General features: G+C 38.7%; 1 protein-coding gene across 1 annotated transcript in view; it reads right to left on the bottom strand.

Moving 5' to 3' along the window:
* GC (GC vitamin D binding protein) overlaps positions 1 to 16,552 on the bottom strand; it is a 334,882-nt gene that overhangs the window by 170,059 nt on the left and 148,271 nt on the right. The window contains exon 7 of the mRNA XM_069626269.1: positions 1,584 to 1,713. Coding sequence (XP_069482370.1) covers positions 1,584 to 1,713 — 130 coding nt within the window. The remainder of the gene's footprint in view (positions 1 to 1,583; positions 1,714 to 16,552) is intronic.

The raw sequence follows: 16,552 nt of genomic DNA, 5'->3' as shown, positions 1-16,552 counted from the left end.
TTTCCTTTCACTTCCTGCTGCGCGACCACTGCAGTTGGGATAGGTAGGGAACAGACCCTTCTGAGACCCATACTGGTCTTGCCGTCTCCTCGCTCCTCTAGTTCCGACTTCCACAGCATAAATGGCCTGCACAGCTTGTCAGGACTTCTCCCTTCCTGCTTCTCCTGCTTTCGCTTCTCTGGATTCTCTCTAGCCCACACCTGAGGGGGCCATTTAAGCCTCTCAGTCTCCCTCAGGTGTGGGTCATTGTTGCCAATTAACTGACCACTCCTACATCCCTGTTCCTCTTCATCCCTCTTCCTCGTCCAAGTACTGAGGGAATTATGGGACTTGAAGTCCCTAAAAACAAAGATAGTTTTCCCAACCATTCTACTTTATTACAAATTTGACTTTCATTCTCTAGATTATTCACTAAAGAGATGTCACAAGAGTAATTTATAAGGCAAGTTTGAATAGAGGAGTATAGATCTTTATTTTTAAGGATGTTTTTATTTAACAATTATGCTTATGGGAGTTAGAAAGATTTCTGACAATGGGATTGTCTTGGGTTTGAGAGGGATGTTTATCACTTTTAACACCACAGGATTTCTGGCTAATTCCGCCCCCATTCAGATGGTTAGCTTGGGAAACAGTAGAACTATTATAGCAACAAGCCATTACATAATGTGGTAACTTGAAACGTTCCTCCTTAAAAGAGGTTAAATATTGCACCTCATTCCATGGATATCCCTCACTTGCCTGACCATTTTCGCCCCACAGGCGATCCTCCGACAGTACACCATGCTCAAGGTCAGGATCAGAAAGCATCTGCTTTTCGCTGGCCACCCGGGAAGAGACTTTAGGCAGGGCTTTAGTAAGGGATCCGTAGGGTTCATCGCATATATTTGAAAAGTTTTTTTTTTTATTAGCTGTAGAATTCACCAAGGCATTCTGCCCTTTTAGTTTATATTTCCCCCGAGAGGCCCAAAATCATGTCCATTTCAACCGTAATTTTCTGGAGAATCACAATGAAATCTTGGTGATGTAATATGGTCACCACAATACACCTGTTGGAGATCAAGTTATATGGGACAACGTATTTGGAGCAAACCCTGCCATAAATGATTGGAAATTCATGTCCTTGTCAAAGATCTTTAACATTTTGATGCATTCTCAACCAGAACCAAAGTTCGTATCATCTGAAACGTATCAATGGTATTGAATTATTTTTTTATTCAGCACTTGGGTAAAAGTTGAACTATAAATGTACACATATTTGAAGTTGGTGTTTTTCTTTGTCTTGACAGCCTTAAAAAAACATAAAAAAACAGAACAACTAAGCTGAATTGAAAGAAAATCTGTGCACCCAATTCCTGAAGACCAGGCTGTTGATTTATTGTGTAAATTATGAATGGAGGCATAAATAACTAAAATAACTGCCCATCGTGCACATGATAGCAAATCATTTCGGAGAAAGCAATGCACTATTATTACGTTGTAGACAGAAATATGATCTTGTTACATGTACATGAACCGATAGTGATGAATAAGTAAGCAATGTATTGTTAACATGTTTGTAAGGTAAAGGAATGTTACTACTGTACCTCGCTCTCCATGCAGTTGTCAGTAAAGGAAGTACAACACTTAGCCAACATTGGAACACACTCGTCAACAATGGGCAGAACGTCCTTAAATTCTGCTGAAGGCACCTTTTGTGCAAAAGTCACTAAGGCACTGAAGAAGAACAAAATGGAAACTTGTTTTAGACATTAACAGTAGAGCAGCTGTTTGTAACTCATGTGTTTCCACAAACTGAACATTCCATGTTCAGTGTTGTGTATTGTTAGGACATCGGGCCCCACTTAGCAGTGTGAGGTTTGACATAGAGAAAGCTAGCTTAATGCCCCTTATGAGTCATACACTAGCTAAATAAATGTTAAAAAGCAATAGATATCAAAATCATCATGGCAGTGAGGATGTCCAATTTTTCGACTGTATAGAAGAAAGAAACTCTGAAGAGCATCATCACTTTTATTGTTCAACCCTATGGCAAAAAAAACATATTTTGCAGAAGAATTTGATTTTGAATGTATGAAAAGATTTCATCATATGTAAATATGTATCACATCCTTTATAGTTGCACGTCCATTTAATAAAAAAGGCAAAAACAAATTGTTGGTATCCAACAGAAATGCCTTTTTTTTTAAAACAAACACAAAAGGAAAATAATCCTCCATATAAATGACACCACATCACTTTTCCTCCATGATTCTACTCACATTGCAATCTCAGTTGAACATCACATGTACATTTATTTTCTTTCTTTATTGCATTTTTACATCCATTATTTATGTATGTGGTTTTGTATAGCATGAACTGGGTATCAGGGAGGGAAAAAACTTTAGTTGCAGGGACGTGAGAACTCAACGCAACAAAAAACCTGAAATTCAGCTAAAGCTACTTTAACTTTGAGCCCCCTGTTGCGCAGCCTATGATCACAATGATGACTACACTGATGAAATCACTAATTACATGTTGAATGAGAACACTGATGACATTACAAATCCCATCACTGGTGACAACACTAATTACATTGTATATAACTGATTACATCAATAATGGAATTAGACATAACATCATTTATGATTTAGCTCATGAAAACTTTTGATTACCTTAATACCAATTTAGGCTGTGGACTTGGCCATGACAAAGGCTGGGGTCACTGGCCAGCACCAAAGGCCATAGCTAGTGGTCGGTTAGTGTATATATGCAGTGTGAGGCGGAATGTGTGGTGTGAGGGTGTGCATGTCATCTGAGAGGGTATACATGCAATGTGTGTGTTTGATGTGAGCGCGTGTGTGTTTGTATATGGTGTGAAGGTGTGTGTGAGGGATTGTGCCTGCAGTGTGCATTTTCTCCGTCAAGGCGAGTGTTTGTGTGTCCGCACGCGTGTGCACACATGTGTGTATGTAAGCATTGTGACACGTCAAGTGTGTGTGTGTGTGTGTGTGTGTGTGCATGTATCCATGTAATTCGGAAGATGGCCATCCAGTTCTTATTTTTTTGGTTGTATTTTGTGACTTGTAGTTTTGTTTTGTCCATAAAGTGTCCAGAACTACAAGTCCCAACATGCAAAGTAAAAATTAAATCTGAATGATCATCTTCCAAATAACAAGGGACATGTGGCACATAACAATATATACAAGACATGTAACTTAGCTATATTCATGATTTCTCCTGCACCTCCATTTGTTTGGGTTGAATGGCAGTAGGGGATCTGTAAGTTGTTGAAGGAGGAGGTACGTATTCACAGAGCTTGAATAGGAATTTGGGTGTTGGGAGCAGGAGGGAATTTGGCAACACCCTGGAACATTGAAAACCTATACCTTGTGGCTACGAACAAGTAGAAACTGGTCTTAACAAAGCCATAGACACTGAGGATTTGCTCTAACTATCTACTCACCATTCCTTGAATTGACACATGGGGATCTGAAATTGGCTTATACCATTCCAAATATAAGGGCAGACCTAATAGTTTGTGCCCTACATCCTGAAGAAGGTCTTGAAAATCAAAGACAGTCAGTTCTGTTAAATGTGGACCGAAACACGTGTCACCGATTGTGTGAACATTCTGGTTAATTAGCAAATCAGATAAAACACGACACCTGAAAATAAGGACTGGATCGTAAATACTTGTGATAATCACTATTGGAAATACTTGTATCAGGAGAACAATACATTATGTATAATTTGCCAAATCTGTTTTTTTAACAAATGACTGTATGAATGAGTGAGTTTGGGATTGAGTATGAAAGTTGACTATATGAAATATATGATGATGAATTGACACTTATGTTTTTAAAAGCAATACATACAATGATGTACTATGTGTTTATTGATTAAAATTTGTAATATTTTTTCAATAATCCATGTCATCCCCATTCACTGATCCACTTTAACTTTGTCAGAGATACTTGCCAAAATGTATAAATTAGAGGGGTTCATCTTTGCACAAGAGACCAGATTAAATGCAACACTCGAAAGGAGACCTGATAATCAACAGGTACTTTACATCTCTAGAATATGTCAAACTGATGACACTCAAATCTCCACTCAATCTTCTCAAACAACTGTTTCTCATTCTTCGCAAGTGTATTCAACGCCGTTGAGAGAGAATGTCATTGGGGGCTCCAATCATGTCTCTGATGACACTCTACAACTCAATGGCCAGGATATATGGGAAAACGTAAATACCAATTTGGCTAAATAGTTGAACTTGAGTCAAATATAAAAGCATTGCATGATTCAGCAGGGAATGATCCTAGGTGCAGATTTCAGGTATCACAAGCGGATGAAGAGGTAATAGGATGTGATCTTAATGCTCCCAATAGTCCTTCTCCTCTGACTGATTGATGGAACAAATGGATAAAACAACTGAACGGAATCTGTTAAATAAATCTTCATCCCTACCTGTCATACAAAAATCCATATCACCAGAGGCCTTCTTTTCTCGTAGAATCAAGCGTAAAGAGCTTAGAGCTAACAAAAGAGGAGCAAATAAAAACAAGCAAACTGATTTGTCTCTAAAAAAAATCTAAAAATCAGCCAATGTGTGAAATAACGGGACACAATTCCTCTGTTAAGAATGTATGCAATTTGTTTAAAGAGGATGAGATCATAGATCTACAATACAATTCAGCCGGGAATGTGCCGCGCCATCACCCACAACAGTTAGATGGTCAAGAAAGGAAACCAGCAACTAAGCCTACCCATAGGAATGCTAGTTAAACAGAACAGGATCTGGTAGTATCAGGACATACAACCCACTAACCCACTTCAAATCTCTGCATACCTAATTCACCCGAAAATCCACCCAACCATTCCTCGCCCAGCAAACCACACGCACTTCACCACACAGCAACAACAAACAAACAACACATAAACCGCACCAACAGTACACAAGGCCTCGCTCCGGTCCGATACTCACACCAAAGCTCAGCGCACGGTGTAAAACGAACTGACGCCGCCAACAGCACACCACTTCTCTCCTTCTCCTACTCCCTCTTTACCCGACTAATCTAACCCTCCCGCCCTCTTGTCTTGCAGATCTGTCTGAGCGCCAGGGGCCCAACTCCGTTGGTGACAGTGCACAAAATAAATACCTTTAACATTTAACATCTAAATCAGAAAAATTAAGAAACCAAAAATCATATACAAGAAATCTCAGATGTCCAAACGGACAAAAAAGAAAGCTGCATCTGGAACTTCACATAACGCAGTAGAGACTGATTTTAATGCACTATTTTGCACACAGCTATTAGACTCGATGTCTTTACCCATTCCACTCCTTTGTGGGGGGATTGGCCTAAAAGAAACTAAGATGTCTAATTTCCTCCCTAATACAGGAAATTAGTTTTTGGTGATCCTGTTTCTATGGGAATGTCTGTTTCCATCAATACGAAATCAAACACCACAGACAAACTGATTTCACACTCAAATATGAATACAAACACTGTAGTCAAATTGATACCTCATTTAAATACTGACACAAATGACACTGATAAAAAGTAGTATTATCCAGTAACTGTTCCCTCGGATGTGTCTGAACCTAATTATTTGAACTCTCCTTTCTCGAATATTCTCGGGTGGGAGAATGACATTAAAATAATGGAATGGATAGAATTAATCGATCTTTTATTCTAAATACATTCAAACAAATTCCATCGTTGAGGCTTTTGAATTTCGATGACATTGATTGGGTGACATTGTCTCTGAAGAATAATAATCATATGATATGTCAACTCCATTCACTCATTATTACAAAACCTATTTGGGAACAACGCACTGACCTCCTGTTACTGGGGCTTCAGCTTACTTTATTGAACTCCAAGGATGAAGCTCATTCGCTTATTGAGACTCATGATAAAGAAATTGTGCAAGTGAATACAAATCAATCAAATAATACTACATCAACATCATCAAATGAAAATCTGTTCAACCAACTATCATCCTTGGCCAGTTCCGTTCAGGACTGGTCTTGGGTTGAACCTTTGATGAAAACGGTTTTTATCAATAAAACAAGGGAATTCCAAACCATAGCACTGAAGCATTTAATTAAGGAAACAAGCACCAGCTCTTCTAGCACAGATCCGTCCAAAAAAATAAAACAGCTTGAATATCTGATCAGAAAAGAAATTAATCGGAAACTGCATGCTACAACTTTAACAAAAAACTATCGTGCACAATGGATACCAAGAAGACTACGGATGCCCCTGCGTCCAACTCTCTGTAAGGAGAACAAGGAATTTGTCTGCAAATGGTAAAATATACTCAACAAATGCTCACTCGACTTGTTCCTTCTAACCATTCAAGAACTAGCTAATGAATTGAAATCAATTGCAATTGATATAGAGGAAATTAAAACTGAGCTCAGCAAAAGCTTGAACTGAGAACGTATGCTTGAGGATATTAACAACAAATTAGAACAATATAAGTCTGAGCTAGAAAACAAGAAAATCACTAAATTCACAAGAGATACCTATGATTACCACAATGAGGTATACATGTGGATGGAAAAATACAGGAACCCTGGACAGCCCATCAACCACGGGATTCCTCTGACCATTCCAGCTCAGACTCTGACTCGCAATCACGCCCAAGTACTTCAAGAGTTCCTACATCTACAAACAACGAGGAACAAACAACCAGCACGGATGAGACCCAAGCAAGAGAGGAGAGACCACCTAAGCAACCTTTTCTAGACAAGGACAAAAGTAGAAAAGAACCAGGGGGGGCCGCAGGAAAGGAAACAACACAGAAACCGAAAAGGAGAGTCTAATTATTAACATATCAACTTGTAGACTCAGTATCTCTGAGAATTTTTTTTTTACAAAAGGGTTTGAGTTTCGTGCCAACATTTGGAACTAATCTGTTTGACACAAAGGTTGAACTCTTTTAATTCATTCATAAAATGAAATTAAAAGCCTACTTCGCAGACATTGAGATCCCAGAGAGTCAGACAACTAATCAGTACTTAGAACTTAAACCTAAAAGCAACTATGTACCACCGCTACCACATGGTACCATTGACCTGTTCCATGAACCCATTCTTCAAGATTTGAAAAAGATCATAATTTGAGCAAGAATGACCTCTCAATTATTAGGAATCTGTACGAAGACGAAACATCACCATTCGTCCGGCAGACAAAGGAGGTGCATTGGTAGTAATGAACACAGAGGATTATCAAGCTGAGTGTTTAAGACAGCCCAGCGACACCAACGTATATAGCATCTTACCTTTTCACTCAACCAAAGACATCATGGAAAATCTGAAAACGATTCTGGAGATGGCAGAAGAGAATGACTGGATTAATGAAAAAACCCAAGTTTTTCTCACAGAGAACTTTCCAAAAGTAGCACATCTTTATCTTCTTTCCAAGATCCACAAATCCCTAACCAACCCTCCAGGATGACCCATAGTGGCCGCTACTCACAGTATTCTACAACCACTTGACATTTACACTGATACAATACTACAACCAATTATACAGAAGTATCCTTCCTATATCAAGGACACAACTGATTTCTTGAACAGACTATCGCAGATTCGACTTAATGAACAAGACATCTTGGTTACAATTGACGTCAATAGTCTATATTCCTCCATTCCGCACTTGTTGGGTTAACAGGCGGTGAAATGGCTGCTATTACAAGAGGAGGAAGTAGGAGCATCCAAGGAATGGCTCATGATATTACTGGAATTCATTGTCTAAAATGCTTATTTTCAATACAAGCACATTTACTCCTTACAAACCAGTGGAACAGCCATGGGGGCCACCATGGCTCCGCATATGCAAACTCATTTATGTTGAAATTTGAGGAAGATCACATTACCAAGCATCCGGTCTGGCATAAACACATGAAACACTGGGGGAGGTATATAGATGACATCTCTTTGGTTTGGAGCGGCACACAGCAGACACTCAGCTCCTTTTTGGCATACATGAATATGATTGATTTGAGGATTCAATTTATGCATGAAGTGGGGCAACCAAGTGTGCATTTCCTGGATGTTCTAGTAACTGCTAATGCACCTTAATTTGAAACCAACGTATATCATAAACTCACAGACAGAAATAACCCTCTACACAGGATGAGTTTTCATCCGCCTTCTACCGTCAAAAGTCTGCCATATAGTCAACCGTTACATATAAAACGAATTACCAACACTGACTGGAAATACGAACAAGAAAAGAAGGAGGTGTTAGGCAAATTTAAAGGAAGAGGATATAAGGAGGAAGAACTCTGTACAGCATCACTCCAGAAAATAAACTCCCTACAGATTCCTAAAACTACCACTGCAACTGATAATCCATTAGTCTTTGTGAGCAAATATAACATAGAGACACCAGAATCAAGAAGATCATATTGAAACATTGGCCCTTGCTAACCTGTGATGACAAATTCCAGAAATCTTTCAAACAAACCAATATTTGCCAACCAACGGAGCAGCAACCTAAGGGACCTGCTTGTGAAGACAAAACCCACAGGAACTAAAAAACTGAAACCGAAAAAGTAAGGAACTTTTTCATGTATGTCATGTAGTAATTGTAATAAGATCAAAAAAGGCAATACAGTTACGCACCCCAGGACTGGAGAGAAAATGAAAATTAAATATCATGCGACCTGTATATCCCAAGGAGTTATATACTGCATCAAATGCCTGTGTGGCCTCCTACACATTGGACAAACTACTAGAAAACCAAGGCTTAGATGGAACGAGCATAAATCAAGAATAAGGACCCACAACCAACACTCACCAGTTGCAAGACACTTTGACCAGGCTAAACACCAAGTGACACAAGTAAGATTCCAGATCTTAGAAGTGGTACAGACAACTAATTCAAGAACCAGTGTTTCTAAGAAACTTGAACAGAGGGAAGCATATTCGATCGACAGACTGGACACAGAATCCCCTCGTGGACTTAACGAAGAATTGGATTTGCATTGTTTCCTATGAAAAATAAAGGGCCCTAAAGTGGAATAACATCATGGAATCAATAACTTCTTGCACTCTGTTTGTGTGCATTGACCCTCATTTGAACTTCCCTTTCTGAGATGCAAATGTCATTCACCAAATTCTACCAGGGGAGACGAGTACTCTATGAGAAGCTCGCCTGCATTGTAATATCTAAATATTATGTGAAATATTTGGAACCAACTAACTTCCCTTGTTTTGTACATGTTGGCTTAACTTTCTTTGATGTTCATATCCGTATAAATTGCATGTAAAGCTCACCTACGTTGCACCACCCAAATATTGTGCAGAACATATGTAAACTACTAACTTCCTTTTTTGTTGTACATGTTAGCTTGCATCTGTAAAAATTGTAATCAAGAGATATATATCACATATTTGCCTGCATTGAAGCCCTGTATATCCCCAATGAGTACATAATGAATGCGGACATACTTTCTCATTTCTGAGTACAGAGACATTCTTTGACCCATTAACACGGCGCCACATAGGCCCAGTTTCTCCTTAATATCAAGATCCAGCTACGCAGTCCATTTACCCATAGCAGCCTTTGACTAGAAACAAACCTCATTCTCTCTGGCTACCACTCGTAATTAAGACTGCAGGCATTCCACATAAGCCATATATCAAACTGGTGACGCTAGATTCACCATAGTAACAACGCTAGATTCGCCATAGTAACAATCAGCATGTTTTGACCTCCTTAAATGTCATTAACTAGTAGGTAATGTACGCTATCTATGTGATCAGAGATTCAGTATCCTAACAACACTTGATGCGTCTTTATTTCACTTAATACCATTATTTAATAGACAGTGCACAGTATTACCTTGTACTCTAATATGGACATCCATTGAGTACTTCCATTAGATCCATCTTTCCGATTTATTGCTGAACTTAATATGCTTTCTGTTTTTACGGTAAAGCACATTTTAGTGATTGAGCTGTAAGTAACTTTATATAGCAGACTACTTCAGCTTTATAAACTACTTTTGCGTAGGACTATGGTTACACCATTCCCTTGACTACCAGCAATACGACGTATTACGACTTGCTTGCAAGTAAGCACGCAACAGCGTTACTAACAACACTTCCTTGGCAACATCCGTATACCCGATTGTAGACCGTAGCAGCACATACGCGGCTTTGAGTGCATCAATCCGACTAGGACCATCACGGTAAGCCAATTGCCAATAAACCTTGGCAATACATTTAGTTATTATCTTTGATGTAGACAGCGATAGTAATGCGCACATATTGAATAATTCATTAAGGTCCCATGCTGCATGACAACTAGATTAAAGCTCAACTAGATGCCGCTGTAACGTTCGCCATTATCAGGTCAACAGAAGAATACACTGATGGGAGACATCTTCCCTGCACAAAATGGTAGGAAGACTTATGTTTATTTGAGACACTAGAGACACAGTTTAACACATTGTTACGTATTGGAATACCAGAACAAGTCCCGTTGTGATGTGTTTTTCAGAAAAGGAGTGAATCGGTACATATTAGCCAAAACACGTAGTGGAGACAAACAAATGGTTTTCTGCTTGAGTGATGGAAATTTAGTGCGGCCATATAGAAATAGAAATTATAATTATGGAATTGAGCACAAGCATACATAATATATGCTCCAAACAAAGACAAACTGCAGGTACTTTACATGAATAACGCTGTGCATTACCGTGTTCTCTAGCATCCATGTGCCAGTAACATGTTTTTTTGATTGATTTTGATTGATTTTGATTGATTATGCGGACTAGTAATGTTTTCCCAACCTGGTCTAAATAAGTCTGTATATTGTTTGCTTTAATTTTGTAGAATTCGCCCCGAAGAAGAACCAACTAATAGGTCCGAAATGCATTGGCAATATTTGGATTCTGCTCGTCATCGAAATAATTTTTTAACTACATAGCACCACAAGAAAAACGAGAAAAAAAAACTATTTTTTCACATGGAACTTTTGTTTGTTTTCTTGTATATTAAATTAATGAGTACAATTCAACAGTAGTTTCCACTACCTAATTGGCGACCCCGGGTCTGATGACATTCCTTTTCATCGGACACACTGTCTTGATCATTTTTCATACCAGTACAGTGTATACTGGGTCTCTGGGACTCGCCATTAACCCTACAAGGAACTTTGTAAATTTCCACAGTAAATTGAATAACTTAGCGGTGCCCGCCCATACCTCCCAGTGCAAGGGGTGCCATCTCTAACCAACTCCCAAACACCTGAAAGTGTTATTCATCTTTCGTTGTTAAAGGTCAAAGTTGGGATACTTTTCTTCCTTAATGGGATATGAACTTGTTGAAGGAGAGAATGGTACTCTTAGTTGGCAAAGAGGTCATCATAAATCTCATATAGATTGCTCTTATGTTTCTTCACACATAATAAATAGATGTGAAAAGGTGATTGCGCTTAATCCTTGTTTGGGTGATTATATGATCATTAAACTCAATGTTAATTACAGAACCTTGACCCATGAAATAATGCCTACTCTCTCACTAGTAGAATTTGAGCAGTCAGGGTTGTCTCTTCAGTGGAGCAGCAAATTATGTCATCATTTTCTTGTTCTACTTAGGAGACAACTTCTGATTACGGATGGAGTTTACATTTGTGAGACAGGTCTTCAGCAAGCTGAGAATCATATTAATGATATAGTTAGAAGCATCCTTAACAAAATTGTTAAACATACCCAGGTTAACCTTACTTGTAAAAAACACATCTATAATCCTGACGTCGCAGATTCCAAGCGGGTGAAAAATAAAAAATGGAGGGCACTTCTAGTGTGTAGACTTCCAGCTGAACAACACAATCGGTTTAAAAAGCAGATTATTCAGACCAACAAGAATAGAATAAAATCATTAAAAATTCAGATGCATATCACTGATAATCAGAATATGATCAAACTTCTCTGTAAACATGATAAAAAAAACCTATCTGGGCTCTCATGAGGGATGCCTCTAACTGCACAGTTGTGTCCATGAACTCTTCTATCCCTGCTGAGGTGTGGGTTTGTCACTACATTCAAATTTAACAAACACCTAATGCGTATGCTCATATCATTGGCCTGAACCACAGAAATTCAACCTTAGGACTCTGCCAATGGAACATCAAGGATATTCAGGGGGCTATCACAAAGTTGAATTCTTCTAAAGGAGCTAACCGGACGGTATTCCATCGTGTGTCTTGAAATCTGATTCTTTGTTATGGGCTTCAATCTTGAAAATCAAATAAGATCTAATTTTCAAAATTAAACTAAACGGGTCCCGGAATCATGGCTTTAATCACTTTTAGTTTCCAATTTTTAAGAAAGGTGACCCTCTAAATGCACCGAATTATAGAGCTATTGCTTTGATGGATGCTTCTTCTAAAGTCTTTACCATCTTAATTCTCAATGACCTCGGAAATTTAATTCAAGATAATGCTATTTTGTCACGCTTTCAGAAAGGCTTTTGTAAAAAAAAAAATGGGCACTGCACTAAATGCAACCAACTTGGCTCATCCTCTCAAAACAGTAAACAAATCAGCAAGTGAGCCTATCTCCATGGCATTGCTCGATATGACCTCTGCATTTGATTGCGTCATTCAAGCTCTCTTATGGCAAAACATGGCAAAGTATGGTATCTCTGCCACCTTAATTCTGCTCATTTCGATGCTACATCAAAACACTAGTTATCACAAGCACATTAACCAGGAAGGTGCATTAACCGATGCAATCTCCACGTCCATTGGAGTTGAACAAGGATGTAACTTGGCATCAACCTTGTTTAACCTCTATTTAAGTGATTTTGATGATATATGGCAAGACCACAGTACTTTTCCCGTCAGGTTGGGCAAATTACACATTAATTGGATGGCGTTTGCCAATGATTTAATCTTTTTCAGCAAAACTCCATTTGGGCTTCAAAGTAAACTTCGGATTTGTTTGGTTTATGCTTGTGAATTCAATTTGCATCCTAATGCAGAGAAATCAAAGATTGTTGTCTTTGCAGGTAGGAAATAAATCAAAACCATGACGTGGGCGATGGAATAATTGAACGTGTATTTCAACTTCGTTAAATGGGGTACAACTTGTGTGACATATCCTCTGCAACTATGTGGAGAAATTCACTTACGCATAAACTCAGGCAGCTTCTTTCTCAAATTAAAGTTCTGTACAAAAAATATTGTAAATTCTCTCTCATGCCAGCCATTCAATTTTACACCTTAAAAGTTGAATCTATCTTACAACATGGACTGGAAATGTGTCTGTTAGACATGAGCACGTTTCTCAATCAAATACAGGGACGCATTTGGAAAGAGACTCTGGGGCTTGCTAAATCACTGCCGAATCCAGTTGTTAGGCATGAACTGAGAATCTGTTCATTATCTTCTAAACATCAATAGAGATCACTACTCAACTATTCAAACATTATGAATCCTCAGAGTAACTCGTTATATAAAGTCCTAGGGGACAAGCTAAGGGATTCTCCTTCGCCATCCTTGACTCTATTTCGCGAAAGACGGCAAACACTATTGGGAAGGATTGGTACTGAGGAACACGATTTGACCACACGACCAGAATCTGTTAAAAAAAGGTTTACAGTTTTGATTGGTCTTGTACAATTGATGCACCAGGCAAACACAGTTTGCATCAGGAATATGCTCTTTTCACAAGGAAGAGATCAATACGGTGTGCATATTTGCAGTGCTTTCCGTGTAATAAAGCACAAGCATTATATATGAGATTCAAATTTAACCACTTTCACACCAGAGAGCGGATCAAATACTTGGACAAAATGGGGACAGAGGGATCCAATATCATGTGTCGATTTTGATCTGATACAAGTCAAATCGAAACACTCAAACATCTCTTTACTACAGCTAGAATTAAGATATTTGGTAAAGATAATGTTGGTGACACCAACTATTCAAGAAACTTTCTCTGGATGAGATGTATGTGGGGGAACAACTACTCTTTGATTATAGCGTTCACTCGGTTTCTGACTGTTATCAATAAGGAACTGATGCCAAATGTAATTTACTAGGATTGACTATTTCTGATTACGTGGTCTAGTGTTTCTAATAACCCTGTGCTGCAGCAACAAGCTCTTGTGTTGTGGTCCCTATATATGCTCTTTTTTGTCTTGCACATGCAATGATTTGGACATTGTGTTATGGAAAACTGTGGTCAACGTGTTGGTTTCAAGATTAACATTTTAATAATGTTGCTTTTACGTAAATGTATGTAAATATCTTATTCTTGTTTTAACCAAACTCAGATTTGTAAAATTTCCTTTTGTAAAGGTTTTGTATAAACCATATGCAAATAAAAAAAGAAAAAGAAAAAAAATCTTGAACCCTGGTTTGCCAGAGTTCAAGGACCAGCATTCAACCACTATGCCCCAATGGCTTAGTGCTTAACAGTGCATACATTTCATACTTAGCCTACAATTTAATATGTCCAATTGTAAAAGGCTAAGTTTGAAACTTGTGAGAATCCAAAACAATAATATAATTGTAGCATAATGGTTAAGTGTGGCATCTTGAACTCCTGCAGGTCAGGGTTCACGCAGGCAGCGTTCAGCACACATGTATTTTTTCTGTTTTATAATTTTGCCTAGAGACGGTTTAATACATGTTCCATTCTGTTTTATAATGTTGCAGTATATAAATGTGTTTCATGTTTAATACATATTCCAAAATGCAAAGTGCAAAACATCCTTGCGTCGAGAGGTACAAAATGCAAAGTGCCTGCAGATTAATGACATGTCAATTGCAACCTCTTGCGACAAAACATCCTTGCGCTGAGAGGTCCCTGCGCCAAACTGGCTGCATCTACCTGTGTGTGCCCAAACGGGACCTGCAGCGAAACAGTCGTGCCATAACGGCATGCACCTAACTGGCCACGCCGAAATCTCCTGTCCCATCTAACCACATTTAAGCAGCACGGAAAACTGTAACAAAATGACCAGCTGAATGAATAATATATGCCCAGGTACTTTCTGCACCCATAGCAAAAATCAAAAGCTGGAACCTATGATTATACGCAAAGTACTACTTAGCTTCAAAGTGACGAAGGGGCTGGCCCCCTCAGGCCATGTTGCTTTAAGTGGTCTTGGAACTTTGCTTCATTTATTAGGCACCATGGCCTGAGAGGGCTGGCCTATTCCAGACTTTAAAGCTAAGCAGGATTGGTCATGTTTACTGCATTGTTGGGAGACCCTGGTCACCAGTGATTTTTCACCCACTGATGTCACTGTAGCTGTAAAAATATATATTTTTGTATTATGTATAAAAGATTGCTGGCTTTGGAAACCAATGTTTTTAGTTAATGCCCTGTGCCATTAACCTCATTTAAGCAGCACATAGAAGGGAAAAAATGTCCAGCTGCAAAAATAACAGGTACTTTTGCCCACATAGCGAAAATCAAAAACTGGCACCCATGAATATTTGCACACTAAGTGAACATATATCTTAAAGTGAAATATACAAACGTAGTTCAACAGACCTACTCCTTAGACGAAGGTGCACAAGACAAAATAGCATTGGACTTTAAAAAAAGTAAGGAACACCAGAAAAATAACCTGGAAGAGGAAATGTTCCAATAAATATGCTGGCAAAATATAAAAGTTACTCACATTTTAATGCGAGCAATCTGTCATAAAGTATTCCCTGGAAAACGAAATCCCAATATGAAACAAGTCCTTGTGGTCTTGTGAGTAAGCGTCTGCACTTGGAGCATGACAACCTGAGTAAAATCCTGGTAGCCGAATATTTGAGCAAGCTTGCCAACCTCAAAAAAACCAAGGGGTTGCCTCTGCCCTCTGAAGAAAAGTTATGATGTCCACCCACATCTGTCCTTTACTAATGCCCTGAAAAGCAGCCACAATCAGGAGAAAATAATTGTATCAGTGTACAGGATTGTAAACTCTCTTGCAACATCGTGGGCAAATACTCATGACTTACTTGCCCTCTCATCATTTTCCCTTCTCACCCCCAAGTCTGGCTTTCAACAATACTCTGCTTTGTAAAGCTAACTTGGAAAGTACACATACCATAGTGTCACTGAAATATATAAATCCTTATAGAACTATGTTAGGGAAAAAGTGTACAATTTTGGCATTATTCCACCCATCTTGATTGTGAGACTACAACTACCAGAATGGAATTCAGCAAAAGGTGAAAAAATGGTCTCTGAGTGGAAACCTTTCAAGGTATGACAGTAGCACGGTTTTTAAAATAAATAATGTGGATGCCGTGTGTTATGAGATATTTAAAATTAAGAAAACACACAGCATTTGGGACTGTGGACTGTCGGCCATCCATGCAGTAAGAAGGACTGACCCGGCTTAGTTTCAAAGTGAGGAAGGATCCAGCCTCCTTAGGCCATGTTTCTCTAAGTGGTCTTGTAAGGTGGCCTCATTTATTAGACAATATGGCCTTAGGGCGCTGACCCCTTCCTTGCTTTGAAGCTAAGCAGGTTTCATCTCAGTTACTGCCGGGATGGGAAACCCACTGTTGATGCAAAAATATCTATTTGTTTT

This window comes from Ambystoma mexicanum, chromosome 6p (assembly GCF_040938575.1).
Source record: "Ambystoma mexicanum isolate Mex_15411 chromosome 6p, UKY_AmexF1_1, whole genome shotgun sequence".
Lineage (NCBI taxonomy): Eukaryota > Metazoa > Chordata > Amphibia > Caudata > Ambystomatidae > Ambystoma > Ambystoma mexicanum.
This window is presented reverse-complemented; position numbering and strand designations above follow the sequence as displayed.